We start from the raw sequence: 17616 nt of genomic DNA on the forward strand, positions 1-17616 counted from the left end.
TCTTTACTTAAAGAAGTACTAATTGCTTTAGAAATTGAGGATTCTGGTCCTCTTGATACTAAATCTAAATGTTTAGATAAGGTCTTTAAATCTCCTGTGGTTATTCCAGAAGTTTTTCCTGTTCTTGGTGCTATTTCTGAAGTAATTTACAGAGAATGGAATAATTTGGGTAATTCATTTACTCCTTCTAAACGTTTTAAGCAATTATATCCTGTGTCATCCCACAGATTAGAATTTTGGGACAAAATCCCTAAAGTTGATGGGGCTATTTCTACCCTTGCTAAACGTACTACTATTCCTACAGCAGATGGTACTTCGTTTAAGGATCCTTTAGATAGGAAAATTGAATCCTTTCTAAGAAAAGCTTATCTGTGTTCAGGTAATCTTCTTAGACCTGCTATATCATTGGCTGATGTTGCTGCAGCTTCAACATTTTGGTTGGAAACTTTAACAGATCATGATTCTCATAATATTATTCTTCTTCTTCAACATGCTAATAATTTTATCTGTGATGCCATTTTTGATATTATCAGAGTTGATGTCAGGTTTATGTCTCTAGCTATTTTAGCTAGAAGAGCTTTATGGCTTAAAACTTGGAATGCTGATATGTCTTCTAAATCGACTCTACTTTCCCTTTCTTTCCAGGGTAATAAATTATTTGGTTCTCAGTTGGATTCTATTATCTCAACTGTTACTGGTGGGAAAGGAACTTTTTTACCACAGGATAAAAAATCTAAGGGTAAAAACAGGGCTAATAATCGTTTTCGTTCCTTTTGTTTCAACAAAGAACAAAAGCCTGATCCTTCATCCTCAGGAGCAGTTTCAGTTTGGAAACCATCTCCAGTCTGGAATAAATCCAAGCCTTCTAGAAAAGCAAAGCCAGCTTCTAAGTCCACATGAAGGTGCGGCCCTCATTCCAGCTCAGCTGGTAGGGGGCAGGTTACGTTTTTTCAAAGAAATTTGGATCAATTCTGTTCACAAACTTTAGATTCAGAACATTGTTTCAGAAGGGTACAGAATTGGTTTCAAGATAAGACCTCCTGCAAAGAGATTTTTTCTTTCCCATGTCCCAGTAAACCCAGTGAAAGCTCAAACATTTCTGAAATGTGTTTCAGATCTAGAGTCGGCTGGAGTAATTATGCCAGTTCCAGTTCTGGAACAGGGGCTGGGGTTTTATTCGAATCTCTTCATTGTACCAAAGAAGGAGAATTCCTTCAGACCAGTTCTGGATCTAAAAATATTGAATCGTTATGTAAGGATACCAACATTCAAAATGATAACTGTAAGGACTATCTTGCCTTTTGTTCCGCAAGGGCATTATATGTCTACAATAGATTTACAGGATGCATATCTGCATATTCCGATTCATCCAGCTCACTATCAGTTCCTGAGATTCTCTTTCCTGGACAAGCATTACCAGTTTGTGGCTCTGCCGTTTGGCCTAGCTACAGCTCCAAGAATTTTTACAAAGGTTCTCGGTGCCCTTCTGTCTGTAATCAGAGAACAGGGTATTGTGGTATTTCCTTATTTGGACGATATCTTGGTACTTGCTCAGTCTTTACATTTAGCAGAATCTCATACGAATCGACTTGTGTTGTTTCTTCAAGATCATGGTTGGAGGATCAATTCACTAAAAAGTTCATTGATTCCTCAGACAAGGGTAACCTTTTTGGGTTTCCAGATAGATTCAGTGTCCATGACTCTGTCTTTGACAGACAAGAGACGTCTAAAATTGATTTCAGCTTGTCGAAACCTTCAGTCACAATCATTCCCTTCGGTAGCCTTATGCATGGAAATTCTAGGTCTTATGACTGCTGCATCGGACGCGATCCCCTTTGCTCGTTTTCACATGCGACCTCTTCAGCTCTGTATGCTGAATCAATGGTGCAGGGATTACACAAAGATATCTCAATTAATATCTTTAAAACCGATTGTACGACACTCTCTGACGTGGTGGACAGATCACCATCGTTTAATTCAGGGGGCTTCTTTTGTTCTTCCGACCTGGACTGTAATTTCAACAGATGCAAGTCTTACAGGTTGGGGAGTTGTGTGGGGATCTCTGACGGCACAAGGGGTTTGGGAATCTCAGGAGGTGAGATTACCGATCAATATTTTGGAACTCCATGCAATTTTCAGAGCTCTTCAGTCTTGGCCTCTTCTGAAGAGAGAATCGTTCATTGTTTTCAGACAGACAATGTCACAACTGTGGCATACATCAATCATCAAGGAGGGACTCACAGTCCTCTGGCTATGAAAGAAGTATCTCAAATTCTGGTTTGGGTGGAATCCAGCTCCTGTCTAATCTCTGCGGTTCATATCCCAGGTATAGACAATTGGGAAGCGGATTATCTCAGTCGCCAAACGTTGCATCCGGGCGAATGGTCTCTTCACCCAGAGGTATTTCTTCAGATTGTTCAAATGTGGGAACTTCCAGAAATAGATCTGATGGCTTCTCATCTAAACAAGAAACTTCCCAGGTATCTGTCCAGATCCCGGGATCCTCAGGCGGAGGCAGTGGATGCATTATCACTTCCTTGGAAGTATCATCCTGCCTATATCTTTCCGCCTCTAGTTCTTCTTCCAAGAGTAATCTCCAAGATTCTGAAGGAATGCTCGTTTGTTCTGCTGGTAGCTCCGGCATGGCCTCACAGGTTTTGGTATGCGGATCTTGTCCGGATGGCCTCTTGCCAACCGTGGACTCTTCCGTTAAGACCAGACCTTCTGTCGCAAGGTCCTTTTTTCCATCAGGATCTCAAATTCTTAAATTTAAAGGTATGGAGATTGAACGCTTGATTCTTGGTCAAAGAGGTTTCTCTGACTCTGTGATTAATACTATGTTACAGGCTCGTTAATCTGTATCTAGAGAGATATATTATAGAGTCTGGAAGACTTATATTTCTTGGTGTCTTTCTCATCATTTTTCTTGGCATTCTTTTAGAATTCCGAGAATTTTACAGTTTCTTCAGGATGGTTTAGATAAAGGTTTGTCCGCAAGTTCCTTGAAAGGTCAAATCTCTGCTCTTTCTGTTCTTTTTCACAGAAAGATTGCTAATCTTCCTGATATTCATTGTTTTGTACAAGCTTTGGTTTGTATAAAACCTGTCATTAAGTCAATTTCTCCTCCTTGGAGTTTGAATTTGGTTCTGGGGGCTCTTCAAGCTCCTCCTTTTGAACCTATGCATTCATTGGACATTACATTACTTTCTTGGAAAGTTTTGTTCCTTTTGGCCATCTCTTCTGCCAGAAGAGTCTCGGAATTATCTGCTCTTTCTTGTGAGTCTCCTTTTCTGATTTTTCATCAGGATAAGGCGGTGTTGCGAACTTCTTTTGAATTTTTACCTAAGGTTGTGAATTCCAACAACATTAGTAGAGAAATTGTGGTTCCTTCATTATGTCCTAATCCTAAGAATTCTAAGGAGAGATCGTTGCATTCTTTGGATGTTGTTAGAGCTTTGAAATATTATGTTGAAGCTACTAAGTCTTTCCAAAAGACTTCTAGTCTATTTGTCATCTTTTCCGGTTCTAGAAAAGGCCAGAAAGCTTCTAACATTTCTTTGGCATCCTGGTTGAAATCTTTAATTCATCATGCCTATGTTGAGTCGGGTAAAACTCCGCCTCAAAGGATTACAGCTCATTCTACTAGGTCAGTTTCTACTTCCTGGGCGTTTAGGAATGAAGCTTCAGTTGATCAGATTTGCAAAGCAGCAACTTGGTCCTCTTTGCATACTTTTACTAAATTCTACCATTTTGATGTGTTTTCTTCTTCTGAAGCAGTTTTTGGTAGAAAAGTACTTCAGGCAGCGGTTTCAGTTTGAATCTTCTGCTTATGTTTTCATTAAACTTTATTTTGGGTGTGGATTATTTTCAGCAGGAATTGGCTGTCTTTATTTTATCCCTCCCTCTCTAGTGACTCTTGCGTGGAAAGATCCACATCTTGGGTAGTCATTATCCCATACGTCACTAGCTCATGGACTCTTGCTAATTACATGAAAGAAAACATAATTTATGTAAGAACTTACCTGATAAATTAATTTCTTTCATATTAGCAAGAGTCCATGAGGCCTGCCCTTTTTTGTGGTGGTATGATTTTGTATAAAGCACAATTATTCCAATTCCTTATTTTTTATGCTTTCGCACTTTTTCTTATCACCCCACTTCTTGGCTATTCGTTAAACTGATTTGTGGGTGTGGTGAGGGGTGTATTTATAGGCATTTTGAGGTTTGGGAAACTTTGCCCCTCCTGGTAGGAATGTATATCCCATACGTCACTAGCTCATGGACTCTTGCTAATATGAAAGAAATTAATTTATCAGGTAAGTTCTTACATAAATTATGTTTTTATGTTTAAATTGTGATTGTGATCACGTTTGCTTTCAACTTGTAATACGAGCGTTAAGATTGCAAACCCTCGCTATATAACCTTTCTCACTCCGGCCTAAGTTGGGATGTAATTATTTAGGATTTAAAAGTATAGGTAAAAGAGGACTGAGTATAATTTCTAATCAAAATCAAGGCTAATAAAGGGGCAGGATTGAGAGCAATCGAGATTTACCCTAGAATGATTGCCACAACTTCAGAGCTCTAGTTAACTGTTTTGCAAAACATAAAAGTTGCACAAAACACATCAAAATACATTACAAAGTACAGTTACACTCATAATAACACCATCTAATAAAAATTATAAAAAAAATATTGTACTAAAAACTTATGAAAGGCTCAAAGATATGAGATCTCAGGCAGGCAAGGGGCTTAAGATATATACATATCATTTCTAAAGATGGATATTATTATTATTATTATCAGGTATTTGTAGATCGCCAACAGATTCCGTAGCCCTTGATATGTATGTATATAGATATGTCTATATATGTGTACATATGTATTTATGTATTTTTATGTGTATTTATGTATTTACAGAGATATATACATATGTACACATATAAATACATATGTACACATATATAGCTATATATACAAGTACATTAGAGCACTTTGCAGTTAAAGGGATAGAAAAATCTAAATTAAACTTGCCTGATTCAGATAAAGCATGTAATTTTGAAACATTTTTAAATTCACTTCATTTTTCAAATGTGCTTTGTTCTCTTGGTACCCCTTGTTAAAAAAGAATATGCACATATCCTACACTAGTGGGTGCTCGTTGTTAATTGGTGCCTGCACACATGTGTCTCTTGTTATTAGCTAACTAGATGTATTCAGCTAGCTGCCAGTAGGGCAATGCTGTTCCTTAAGCAAAAAGATAACAAGATAATGAAGCAAATGTGATAATAAAAGTAAATTGGAAAGTTGTTTAAAATTGTTTGTTCTATCCAAATCATGAAAGAATATATATATCTCTATATATAATCATGTATAGGTATAGATATATATTTTACCAAAAAAACATCATATATATGTAGAAATATTTCATTATGAATTAATAGAACATATTCTGTTATTTGAAGAACAATGGAATGTAAAAAATATTCATATTTTCATGTTTGGTTAGTGCAAATGAGAACAATTTCTAACGGCTTCGTGCGGGAGTTGTGTGTTTTTTCCACTTTTTCTTCTCCATTGACTTCTACGGGGTAAAACATGAATGCGTACGCAATATTCTAACTTTGGCTTTTTGCGCTTGTCGGGTTAGTGCAAGAGTGAAAACAGTTTACTTTCAACTCGTAATATGAGCGCAACCCGACAAGTGCAAAAAGCTTACTTCTAGCGCAATTAATACTCAAGTTGAAGCGTTAATTTGCCCTCTACTCGTAATCTGGCCCATGGTTTTCTATATTGCATATGATTTTGTATCCTTGATTACTGATCCAGACTTTTGTTGACAAATAATTTCTAATGAAGACATGGCCATAAGGGGCCATAAGAGTCTAAGCATTTCCACAGCTATGATTCACCCTTTTACATAGCTATCTCCCAGATGTTTGTGTAACACTACTAAAGGCAAAGAGTATACAATATCCAGAACCAATCTGCCAATTAACACACAATCTGGAGTCTGGAATATGTTTAAGTTAATTTTAACTGTAGCAAGACCATAAGCTAAACATGTGTAGAAAAGGGAGATGTAGGTGCGCTAAAGAAAGCTTAAGGTATCCGTGAAAAAAATTAGTGAAAAGTGTGAAAAAGGTTTACACATCTATAAATGCATCAATTCTGGCGATGTGTTGAAAAAGTCTCAAATAAAAACAAGAAAATAAGCTTGAGTGTTTACCAAATCCTCCCTATAATAAAATATCCGTGAAATGGCAGTGGCGCTGTGAATCTAGAATAGGCGATGTATTAATATGTAACAGTTATCTACAAAATTGTACCCTATGTGGATAAATTGTGAAAAATTATATTATATTAGGGGGGGTTTAATGAGTTAAGTGTTTACAAAAAGAAACTGTTAGAACTATAGATAGTGTTCTAACATAAGACTATATTTGACCTTGCCTAAATAAGCTTGAGGTTATGATTTTTTACGTGTTATAAATATGTATCCAAATGTAAAAGGTGATAAACCAAACAGTCACAAGTTAGATATAAAAAACTGATATATTTGATCTAAAAATAAGTAAAAAAATCTTGCACAGTATACATATATAGAATTCTAAAATCGTTCTGACTAACCCAAACAATTGCAGAGACTACCCAATGGTAGGAAACAATATGTAAATAATGGGGACGTCTCCCCGATACTTTATAACCTAAAGCCTAATGTTTTAATCTGACAATGAGGTAATACATGATTGTCACAAATTCTAAAAAGCATACAATAAAATGGTATATGCCTTAAAAAAGGACAGTTTTGCTTCCCTATTTGGGATCCGTAATGTTCAAAGTGCTATCTGAAATAGCGGTGTAATATATTAAAGCGTTCAATACTCGTTATCAGTGCTCAACGCTACAAAAGGCAGATGTTATACTTGTTAGGCACTTTCAGTTCTTACATCTAACTGTTGTTGGTACGGAGGAACCAAATTACCTTATCTAGGTTCACAGCGCCACTGCCATTTCACGGATATTTTATTATAGGGAGGATTTGGTAAACACTCAAGCTTTTATTTGAGACTTTTTCAACACATCGCCAGAATTGATGCATTTATATATGTGTAGACCTTTTTCACACTTTTCACTAATTTTTTTCACGGATACCTTAAGCTCCCTTTTTCTACACAGTCCTATATCTCTGGAAAGAACGAAGGATCTTTTCAAACTGTTAGGTGTTTGGTATTTTCAATAATCCCCAGCGCACTACTATATCACCACATACATAAACTAAACATACAAACTAATGAACAGCATGATTGAGTAAAATATTTAGCAATCATAACTTTTATTGTTAAATGTTTAGTTCAAGTAAGTAAAAAAATAAAATAAAAAATGAGCATATTTGAAGAAAGGTTAATGTTTTCCAAGTGTCCATTGTGGAATAGAGGGCATTCACTTGTACTCCATAAGACCTCTTTACTCCTACCATACACCTAGTTTCTAGATTATTGACTCAGCAACAAGACAGTCACCACGTTGTAAGGTCCCAGGGAGTCTCCAAAGTGATCTCTCAATGGCCATAGTGATAGTTGTCCCTAGCAAACTACATCATCATTTTCGAAACAAGCACCTTCTCATCTTTCTCCTGAAGTAGCATACTTCGATGCATGGGGGAAAGTGAAGTGGGTGTTCTGGGTTCCTGCAAAAACCCCTCTAGTCCCAGAAGATACACAGGAGCTCCATAATCGCTCTGTGTATTCCATAGTTGCTGCTTCCTCATATTAGATAAAAGGCTGACAGGCCGGCAGGTCCCCACCACTGCTGCAGGGCCTTTAGCAACTTTTCTCCACTCCATTTCCTTCTCCCCAGGCCTATCTAGCAAGATAGCTAGAGAACTTTCTCTTGAACAAGATAAGTTGGACTCCAGAGATATGGTGGCCTGCTTAGCATGTAATAATAGTTTGCAATGCAAATAGAAACCTACAGGTCTCAGTTGCCTTCAGATAACTGAACCCCTCCATTGTCAATGTCTCTATAAACCATAGGAAGTGAGCTTGCAGAAGTCATTTTATGGATTCAACAATTGCAGCAATGTTAATTATCTTATATCTTATAATTAATCTCTATATTACTTTAACGTGTAGCCCCTGTGTCCTCAATTTAGAATGTACTGTGGTACAAGGATGTTTTAGTGCCCTTCTTTTATATGGCATTTTATCTGCCTGACTCTTTAAATATTAGACATGTACATTTGGATTCTATTGTATCTAACAAGTCACTAAAATTAAGCATTTTTCGTATTTGTTCAAACTGAAAAATGAGCGGTCTCTTTAATGAATAAACTAACAAACAAATGATAGGTATCAAAAATGTGTTCTTTTGTTCAGTTAAGAACATTACACTTAAGGCAGTAAATGGTTAAAATGTTCAGATTTACACTATTGAGATAGGAAAGGTTTTTAAAAGTAAAAAAAAAATCAAATGTACTATTTAATAACTATATACACCAATGTCCTGGACAGTTTCCTGTGTCAACAAAAAAGTATGTAAGCTTCACTTTTGTTCTTAGCCAATCGTGAAACCATAAAAAAACACGTAATTTTTGCGCTGCTGCTGGCTTGTAGCAATAGCACAATCTACTACTTTAACTTTATTTCAATTTAAACTGCTATCCAAAAACTCCTTTGGTGCCCTGAAGACACTCTCTTTAGAAAATAAGGGGTTAACATGTTTCCATTAATGAACAAATAAAGTTGTCCAAATGTAGCCACCCACAGGAACACCTTTTTTAATCAAAATAGCATTACCTCCTGATCAGTTTTGCAAATAATGTACGGATCATCTTACTCATTCTGATCAATCTAATTCTGCACTTACTTCTAAGGGTATCTGTCCTCCCTATGTTTGTTTGATCCATGATTTAAACATTTTGAACACTCTACTATATCTTAGATGTTGGTGGCCATGCCCCCTCCAAGTAAGCGTAGGATGGTGGTTTCTGATAATCCCTCTACTAGCTTATCGGCTTTGAGTAAATCAAAGTCTGTTAAGCTGAATGCTCCAGATCTTCCTTTACCTGCTTCTCATTTAGAGCTTTGGGAAACTGTTCCTAAAGTAGATTGGGCTATTCTACCTTAGCTAAATGTACTTCTATTCTTCTGGAAGATAGTACCTCTTTTAGAGACCCATGGATAGGAATTAAGAATAATTTCATAGAAAAGCCTTTTTGAAAGCAGGTTTCTTTTTAAGCCAGCAATTGCTATTGCTTGTGTTGCCCTTTGGTGTAAGGGTTTATCTGATCAATTTTTCTAGAATTCTAATTGTGAAAAGTCTTCTAATCAGTTGACACTCTTTTATTTGTGATGCTATTGTTGATGTTATTAAGATTAATGCTAAGAATATGGCTCTGGCAGATTTGACTAGAGGGGCCTTATGGTTGAAATCCTGTTCTGCTGACATGGTTTCTAAATCTAGACTTCTGTCTCTTCCTTTTTTGGTAAATTTGGGTCCGGGTTTGAGGAATTATTTCTACGGTGACTGTGCGTCCCTCAGGATACGAAGTCTAACGTTAAATTCAGGGCTTCTAACTGTTTTCGTTCCTTTCATCAATCTAAAAACCAGATGTCCTCCATCTCTTCACAGAAGCAGATTGTGTTGTTTCTCCTGGAACCCAAACCCTAATTGGAACAGATCTAAAGATTAAAAAGATATTGTTTCCACTACCAAGTCTGCATGAAGGTGTGGCCCCGATCCAGATCTTCAGGGGTCTTGGTTTCATTCTGTTAAAGATTTTTGGGTATTGAGCATTATTTCCCAAGAATACAAAATAGGTTTCAGATCAAGGCATCCCAGGGGAAAGTTTATTCTATCTCAAGAGCCTTTTACAGTTGATTTTAGATCTGTAGTCTATGGGTGTAATAGTTCTAGTTCTGGAATTGAAACAGGGTCATGGTTTCTACTCAAACCTCCTTGTTGTTCCGAACTTTAAACAAGTTTCTCTTGGTTCCTTCGTTCAAGATGGAAACCATTCAAACTATCCTTCCCCTTGTTCAACAGGGACTATTCATGTCGTCTATAGATCTGAAGGATGTCTATCTTCATACCCCTATTCACAGGGATCATCATCCATTCCTTGTGTTTGCATTTCTGGACAAGCATTTTCAGTTTGTTGCTCTTTTGTTTGGTTTGGCTAACACTCCCAGAATCTTTACAAAAGTTCTGGGGACTCTCTTATTAGTGATAAGAGTTCAAGGTGTGTCATTTGCTACTTACTTGGACAATATCTTGGGACAGGCTCCATCTTTACATTTAGCAGTATCTCATACCAACAGTCTTTTTGTTGATCCTTCAAGAGCATGTTTGGAAAAGAAAATGTATCACAAGGTTTGGAAGGCTTTTATTTCCTTGTACGTAAAATAGGTTCAGTTTGCACTCTTTTATAATTGCAAGAAGGGTTAGTTTGGATAAAGGTTTATCCACTCATACTTTAAATTAAAAGATTTCTGCTCTTTTGTCTTATTTCACAAGAAAATTGCTAAATTTCTTGATATTAATCAAATTTGCAAGACAGCTTCATGGTCTTCCTTACATACTTTTTTTTATAAATTCTACCATTTTGATGTTTTTGCTTCTTCTAAAGCAGCTTTTGGTAGGAAAGTCCTTCAGGCAACTATTTATGGGCATTACATATTTTTGTATTGATTTGTTTTCTTCATTAAAAAAAAATATATAAATATATATATATAAAATAAAAGATACAAAAACTATTGAAAACATAAATGGAATTAGGAAAAAAAAAACACCTAATCATCCATGAATTTGGAATAGAAAAAGTCTGGTCCTTTCCAGATTACTCGTGGACTCCACAACTTGGGTATTAGTTCCTATGTGTAATGGACTCTCACCTTTATGAAAGAAAATATAATTTATACTTACCTAAAAAAAAAAAAAATATTTTGTGATGATGATAGTCTTCAACCCCCTGCCTAGTATTTTTCTATCATTGATTGTTTTTTCTGGCAACAGTTCAAGTATGCACCTCATTTTCCCCCCTGCTCCTTTGTAGTGTTCTTATGGTCTTTTCCTACCTTCTACTCTTCTTGGTTTCCATACGTCAGACTAGTTTCCAGTAATGTGGGAGGGTTTAAAGGGCTTTTGGAGTTTTGGGATCTTTGACTTCCCTAGCGTCCAGGAGTATAATTCCCAGGAGTAATGAATCACCACCATGAAAGAAATAAATTTAACTGGTAAGCATAAATTATATTTTGCCCTCCTTTGTGGGGTGTAAAATAGAAGATTGGGGTTTTTGCTTAAAGGGGCAGTAAAGTTACAAACTAATGTTATATAATTCTGCACATAGTGCAGAATTATATAACATTAGCTTACCGGCAGCTTTATACATTAAATTATTGCAAAGAAATTATATAAAAAAGCTATTTTTACCAGAACGCCTCTCTTTGCTCTACTGAGCGGGTCTGGTTTTTCCACAAAGCATCCGGCAACACTGTCTAGTCACAGTGTGCCTGGTCGTGCTATTAAAATGAATGTAGCTTGCTCCCGCTCTGGTCTAGTAGCAGGAGCGAGCTACATTCATTTTAATGGTGCAACCAGGCACACTTTGACACTGTGACAGTGTTGCCGGATGCGCTGTGGAAAAAACAGACCTGCTCAGTAGAGCAATGAGCGGCATTCTGGTAAAAGGAGCTTTTACATATAATTTCTTTGCAATAATTTTATGTATAAAGCTGCCGGTAAGCTAATGTTATATAATTCTGCACTATGTGCCGAATTATATAACATTAGTTTGTAAGTTTACTGCCCCTTTAATATTAATTTTTTTTTTCTTACAATAACTACTATTTCTTTTAGGTATTGTAAAATTTATGCTCATGACTATACTTTTTCTTTCTGAAATTTTAGGAGAAATCTGCTATGAAGGAAATAGATGTTATTGTGAACTGCCTTTTGGATATACTACTGAGAACTATATTAGAGATCACAAGCAGGCCTCAGCCATCAGGCTCTGCCATGCGACTTCAGTTCCAGGATGTTACTGTAAGTGTTTAGTAGACTTTAAAGGGGTATTATACACAAATTGTCTTATACCTGCATGTAATAGATACTACTATAAAGAAGAATATGCACAGATACTACAAACTGCAGTATAAAACTTTTTAAAAACTTACTTAGAAGCTCCCAGTTTAGCACTGTTGATGAGGTTAGTCTGGGACATCCACTGAAAGGGGCTGAGAAAACAGGAAGAGCAGACACTCCCCACTCCTTGCATAGGAAAAGACAGATAACATTAACAGGAGCCAGCAGGAGTCTGTAAACGCGTGTATACATCTGACACTGTGGGGCTTGGTTAGGAGTCTGAAAATCAGCACAATGTTATTAAAAAAAATAAGCAAGACTATAAATTTTTTACAAAAACACTACCAGATGGGCTATATAAATGGATCATCTACAAAACATTTTTTGTCACCGTCCAAACTCAATATAATGTGTGTTGCCATACTTAGAAGAACATCTAGGGGGATATTTATCAAGCCGTCAACCTGAAATACGATGGAATTCCGCAGCGTAATTGTGGCGAGCTTGATTTGACCTAGTTATCATAGCCTACAGACCGGCAAAAGTATAAATCTGTGACGTAACATACAATCCGACGGTTTCGATATGACACAGATCGATGCTTATGTCATTACAGATGTTCCGAATACACATTCGGCACTATTTGACACTTTTTAAAAGTTATCAAATAGTTAACCGGTACGCTCACGGCTATTCCGGCCCAGCGTACCTGGTTTTCAATCCGCCACCCTGGAGGCCTCCAATGCCATAGGAATCAATTGGACTCTGAAAGCAGCAAAAGCCTATGTTCGATGCTGCCAGATATCCCATTGATTTCTATGGTAGAAAACCAGTTACGTTTACACCTAACACCCTAACATAAGCCCCGAGTCTAAACACCCCTAATCTGCTGCCCCAACATCACCGCCACCTATATAATGTTATTAACCCCTATCCCGCCACTCCCGGACCCCACCACAACTAAATAAATGTATTAACCCCTAAACCCCTGGCCTTCCACATCTTTAACTAAGCCTATTAACCCCTAAACTGCCAGCCCCCCACATCGCCATAAACTAAATTAAGCTATTAACCCCTTAACCTAACAACCCGCTAACTTTACATTAAAATTACAACATCCCTATCTTATAATAAATTTAAATTTATCTGTAGAATTAAATTAAACTATATTAAACTATTAATTAATCTACCCTAACTATTATACTAAAATTACATTAAACAATTTTAAACTATTAATTAACCTACCCTAACTATTATACTAAAATTACATTAAACTACCAATTAAATTAACTATATTATATATTTAAAAACCTAAAAATTACTAAATTACAAAAAATAAAATCACTAAGTTACAAAAAATAAAAAACACTGTTACCAAAAATAAAAAACCACAGTATCAAAAATAAAAAAGAATTACACCTAATCTAATAGCCCTATCAAAATTAAAAGCCCCCCAAAATAAAAAAAACTCTAGCCTACAATAAACTACCAATGGCCCTTAAAAGGGCCTTTTGCGGGGCATTGCCCCAAAGAAATCAGTTATTTTACCTGTAAACAAAATTACAAACACCCCCCAACAGTAAAAACCACCACCCAGACAACCAGCCCCCCAAATAAAAAAAAAAAAAAAACCCTATCTAAAAAACCTAAGCTCCCCATTGCCCTGAAAAGGGCATTTGTATGGGCATTGCCCTTAAAAGGGCATTTAGCTCTTTTACTGCCCAGACCCTACTCTAAAAATAAAACCCACCCAAAAAACTCTTAAATAAACCTAACACTAACCCCCGACGATCCACTTACAGTTTTTGAAGTTCCGCTTGAAGGATCCATCCAGCCGGCAAGAAGTCTTCCTCCGGGCGGCCTCTTCCATCTTCATCCAGCCGGTGAAGTCTTCATCCATGCGGCCTCTTCTATCTTCATCCGGCGAGGAGCGGGTCCATCCTTAAGACATCCGACGTCGGGTGTTAGTGTTAGGTTTATTTAAGGTTTTTTTGGGTGGGTTTTATTTTTAGAGTAGGGTCTGGGCAGTGAAAGAGCTAAATGTCCTTTTAAGGGCAATGCCCATACAAATGCCCTTTTCAGGGCAACGGGGAGCTTAGGTTTTTTAGATAGGGTTTTTATTTTGGGGGGGGGTTGGTTGTGTGGGTGGTGGGTTTTACTGTTGGGGGGGGTGTTTGTATTTTTTTTTTTTACAGGTAAAAGAGCGGATTTCTTTGGGCCAATGCCCCGCAAAAGACCCTTTTAAGGGCCATTGGTAGTTTATTGTAGGCTAGTTTTTTTTTTATTTTGATAGGGCTATTAGATTAGGTGCAATTCTTTTTTATTTTTGATACTGTTGTTTTTTATTTTTTGTAACTTAGCGTTTATTTTTTTGTAATTTAGTCATTTTTAATTGTAGATTTAAATAATTTGAGTAGGGTTAGGTTTATGTAATATAGTTAATTTAATTGGTAGTTTAATGTAATTTTAGGCTCGGTTAATTAATAGTTTAATATAGTTTAATTTAATTCTACAGGTAAATTTAAATTTACTATAAGATAGGGATGTTGTAATTTTAATGTAAAGTTAGCAAGTTGTTAGGTTAATGGGTTAATAGCTTAATTTTGTTTATGGCGATGTGGGGTGCTGGTGGTTTAGGGGTTAATAAGTTTAGTAAGTGGTAGTTATGTGGGAGGCCAGGGATTTAGGGGTTAATTCATTTATTTAGTTGAGGTGGTCCTGGAGCGGCGGAATGGGGGTTAAACATTTTAGTATAATGGCTGTGTTTAGTGACAGGGTATAAATAAAGTTGGTAAAAAGCCGAATAGCAGCGAGATCGATGACTGCTAGTTAACAACAGTCCGCTGCTCATCGCCCCGTACTTGGTTCGCGGCTTTTTAAAAAAAATATGGAGATCGTATTCAGGTCCGCAGCCATGATGTTAGGTGAGCATATTGGTGCCGATGAATGCAAGAAAATTGACGGATTGATAGATAGTCCTCCTATAGTTAACAAGACAATTTGAGCTTGTAAAAATTATGCGTCATTAAAAAAACACTTTGCAGTTTTGCTTTCATTGTTTATTTTGATCCCCTTTCTTTTTACTCTAAAATGGATTTATAACTGTCCATAACTGGCCTCAAATGAGAAGATAGGATATGGGGTTCTTAAGGTTATGTAAAAAAAAGTATTGCAAAACAAGCCAAATTGTCCAAGCAAAATGGCATTTGCTAGCTTCATCTTCTCCAGTAAAAAATGTAGATAAGGGGTGGTAGAGTTTGAACATTAAAAACAATTGCAGAAAACATGTTATTAATATAGCAAATATATTTAGAAAGTTGTTACATCTAGCTGGTAGTTTAATTTATTACAATATTACACAAAAGTCTTGTTAATAAAGTTATTTTATGTCCCTTTAATGTTTAAGGAACAAGGTGCTTCTTTCTATCCAAATAAGTTTAACTAACTGTAGTAAAACTACTTTCCTGTAATTTGATTCTGTTAAACATAGAATTGCAGACACAGCTATATTCCACACACTAGGTTAACCATTTATAACCATTCCTAATTGGCCTCAGCAGAAAAGGTCACCTAAGTTATAATATTGCGGAGCCCACTGCTTTTTGTACATTAACTTTACTGTTATTTTTTCATTATTTATAATTTTTACAAATACATGTACAAATTATTTTCAGGCTAATCTTCACTCTAAATGCATCATTCAAGCAATGATTTATTTAGGGCTAGATTACGAGTGGAGCACTATTTAGCAATCCCGCTCGCCTTGTTAACTTCATTAGAAGTAAGCTTTTCTCCAACATTGGTGTGTCCGGTCCACGGCGTCATCCATAACTTGTGGGAATATTCTCTTCCCCAACAGGAAATGGCAAAGAGCACAGCAAAAGCTGTCCATATAGTCCCTCCTAGGCTCCGCCCACCCCAGTCATTCTCTTTGCCGCTGAACAAGCAGCATCTCCACGGAGATGGTGAAGAGTATGTGGTGTTTAGTTGTAGTTTTTTATTCTACTATCAAGAGTTTGTTATTTTAAAATAGTGCTGGTATGTACTATTTACTCTGAAACAGAAAAAGATGAAGAGTTCTGTTTGTGAGAGGAATATGATTTTAGCAGCAGTAACTAAAATCGTTTGCTGTTTCCACATAGGACTGTTGAGATGAGATAACTTCAGTTGGGGGAAACAGTTGGCAGTCTTTTCTGCTTAAGGTATGACTAGCCATATTTCTAACAAGACTGAGTAATGCTGGAAGGCTGTCATTTTCCCCATCATGGGGACCGGTAAGCCATTTTCTTAGTCTCAAACAGAATAAAGGGCTTAATATGGGCTATAAAACTGGTAGACACTTTTATGGGCTAGATCGATTGCTTTATTTGGGCATTTTATACAGCTTGAAGTTGAAATTCACACTTTATAACTTTGGGGAACGTTTTTTTTACGTCAGGCACTGGTTTAGACACCTTCCCAGTCAGGAAGGGCCTTCTATGTAGTAGACAGAGCCTCATTTTGCGCCATTATTGCGCAGTTACTTTTGAGAGCAGGACATGCAGCTGCATGTGTGTGGGTCTGGAAGTGGTTGAAAAGGTTCCTAGAAGGCTTCATTTGGTATCGTATACCCCCCTGGGTTTGGTAAAGTCGCAGCAAAGGCTGTAGCTGGGACTGTAGAGGGGTTAAAACGGTAAACGGCTCCGGTTTCGTCATTTTAAGGGTTAAAGGTCTGTAATTTGGGGTGCAATGCTTTGAATGCTTTGAGACACTGTGGTGAAAATTTGGTTAAAATTGAACAATTCCTTCATAGTTTTTCACATATTCAGTAAAAAAGTGTGCCCTGTTTAAAATTTAAAGAGACAGTAACAGTTTTGTTTTAAAACGGTTTTTGTATTTTATTGACAAGTTTAAGCCTGTTTAACATGTCTGTGCCTTCAGATAAACTATGTTCTGTATGTATGGAAGCCAATGTGTCCCCCCCTTCAAAATTGTGTGATAATTGTGCCATAGCGTCCAAACAAAGTAAGGACAGTACTGCCACAGATAGTAAAGTTGCCCAAGATGATTCATCAGATGAAGGGAGTAGACATAGTTCTACATCTTCTCCTTCTGTGTCTATACCAGTTATGCCCGCGCAGGCGACCCCTAGTACTTCTAGCGCGCCAATGCTTGTTACTATGCAACAATTGACGGCAGTAATGGATAACTCCATAGCAAATATTTTATCCAAAATGCCTGCATTTCAGAGAAAGCGCGATTGCTCTGTTTTAAACACTGTAGAGCAGGAGGGCGCTGATGATAATTGCTCTGTCATACCCTCACACCAATCTGAAGTGGCCATGAGGGAGGTTTTGTCAGATGGGGAAATTTCTGATTCAGGTAGAATTTCTCAACAGGCAGAACCTGATGTTGTGACATTTAAATTAGAGCATCTCCGCGCACTGCTTAAGGAGGTGCTATCTACTCTGGATGATTGTGACAACCTGGTCATTCCAGAAAAATTGTGTAAGATGGACAAGTTCCTAGAGGTTCCGGTGCACCCCCACGCTT

At 36.9% G+C, this 17616-nt stretch overlaps 1 protein-coding gene across 1 annotated transcript in view; it reads left to right on the top strand.

Annotated features, from left to right (window-relative positions):
* The window catches only part of DOCK4 (dedicator of cytokinesis 4), a gene marked incomplete at its 5' end in the record, with an annotated part of 608904 nt that overhangs the window by 231567 nt on the left and 359721 nt on the right, over positions 1-17616 (top strand). Inside the window, 1 exon segment of the mRNA XM_053716722.1 lies at positions 11911-12045. Within this exon segment, the coding sequence (XP_053572697.1) occupies positions 11911-12045 (135 nt within the window).

Source organism: Bombina bombina, chromosome 6 (assembly GCF_027579735.1).
Source record: "Bombina bombina isolate aBomBom1 chromosome 6, aBomBom1.pri, whole genome shotgun sequence".
NCBI lineage: Eukaryota > Metazoa > Chordata > Amphibia > Anura > Bombinatoridae > Bombina > Bombina bombina.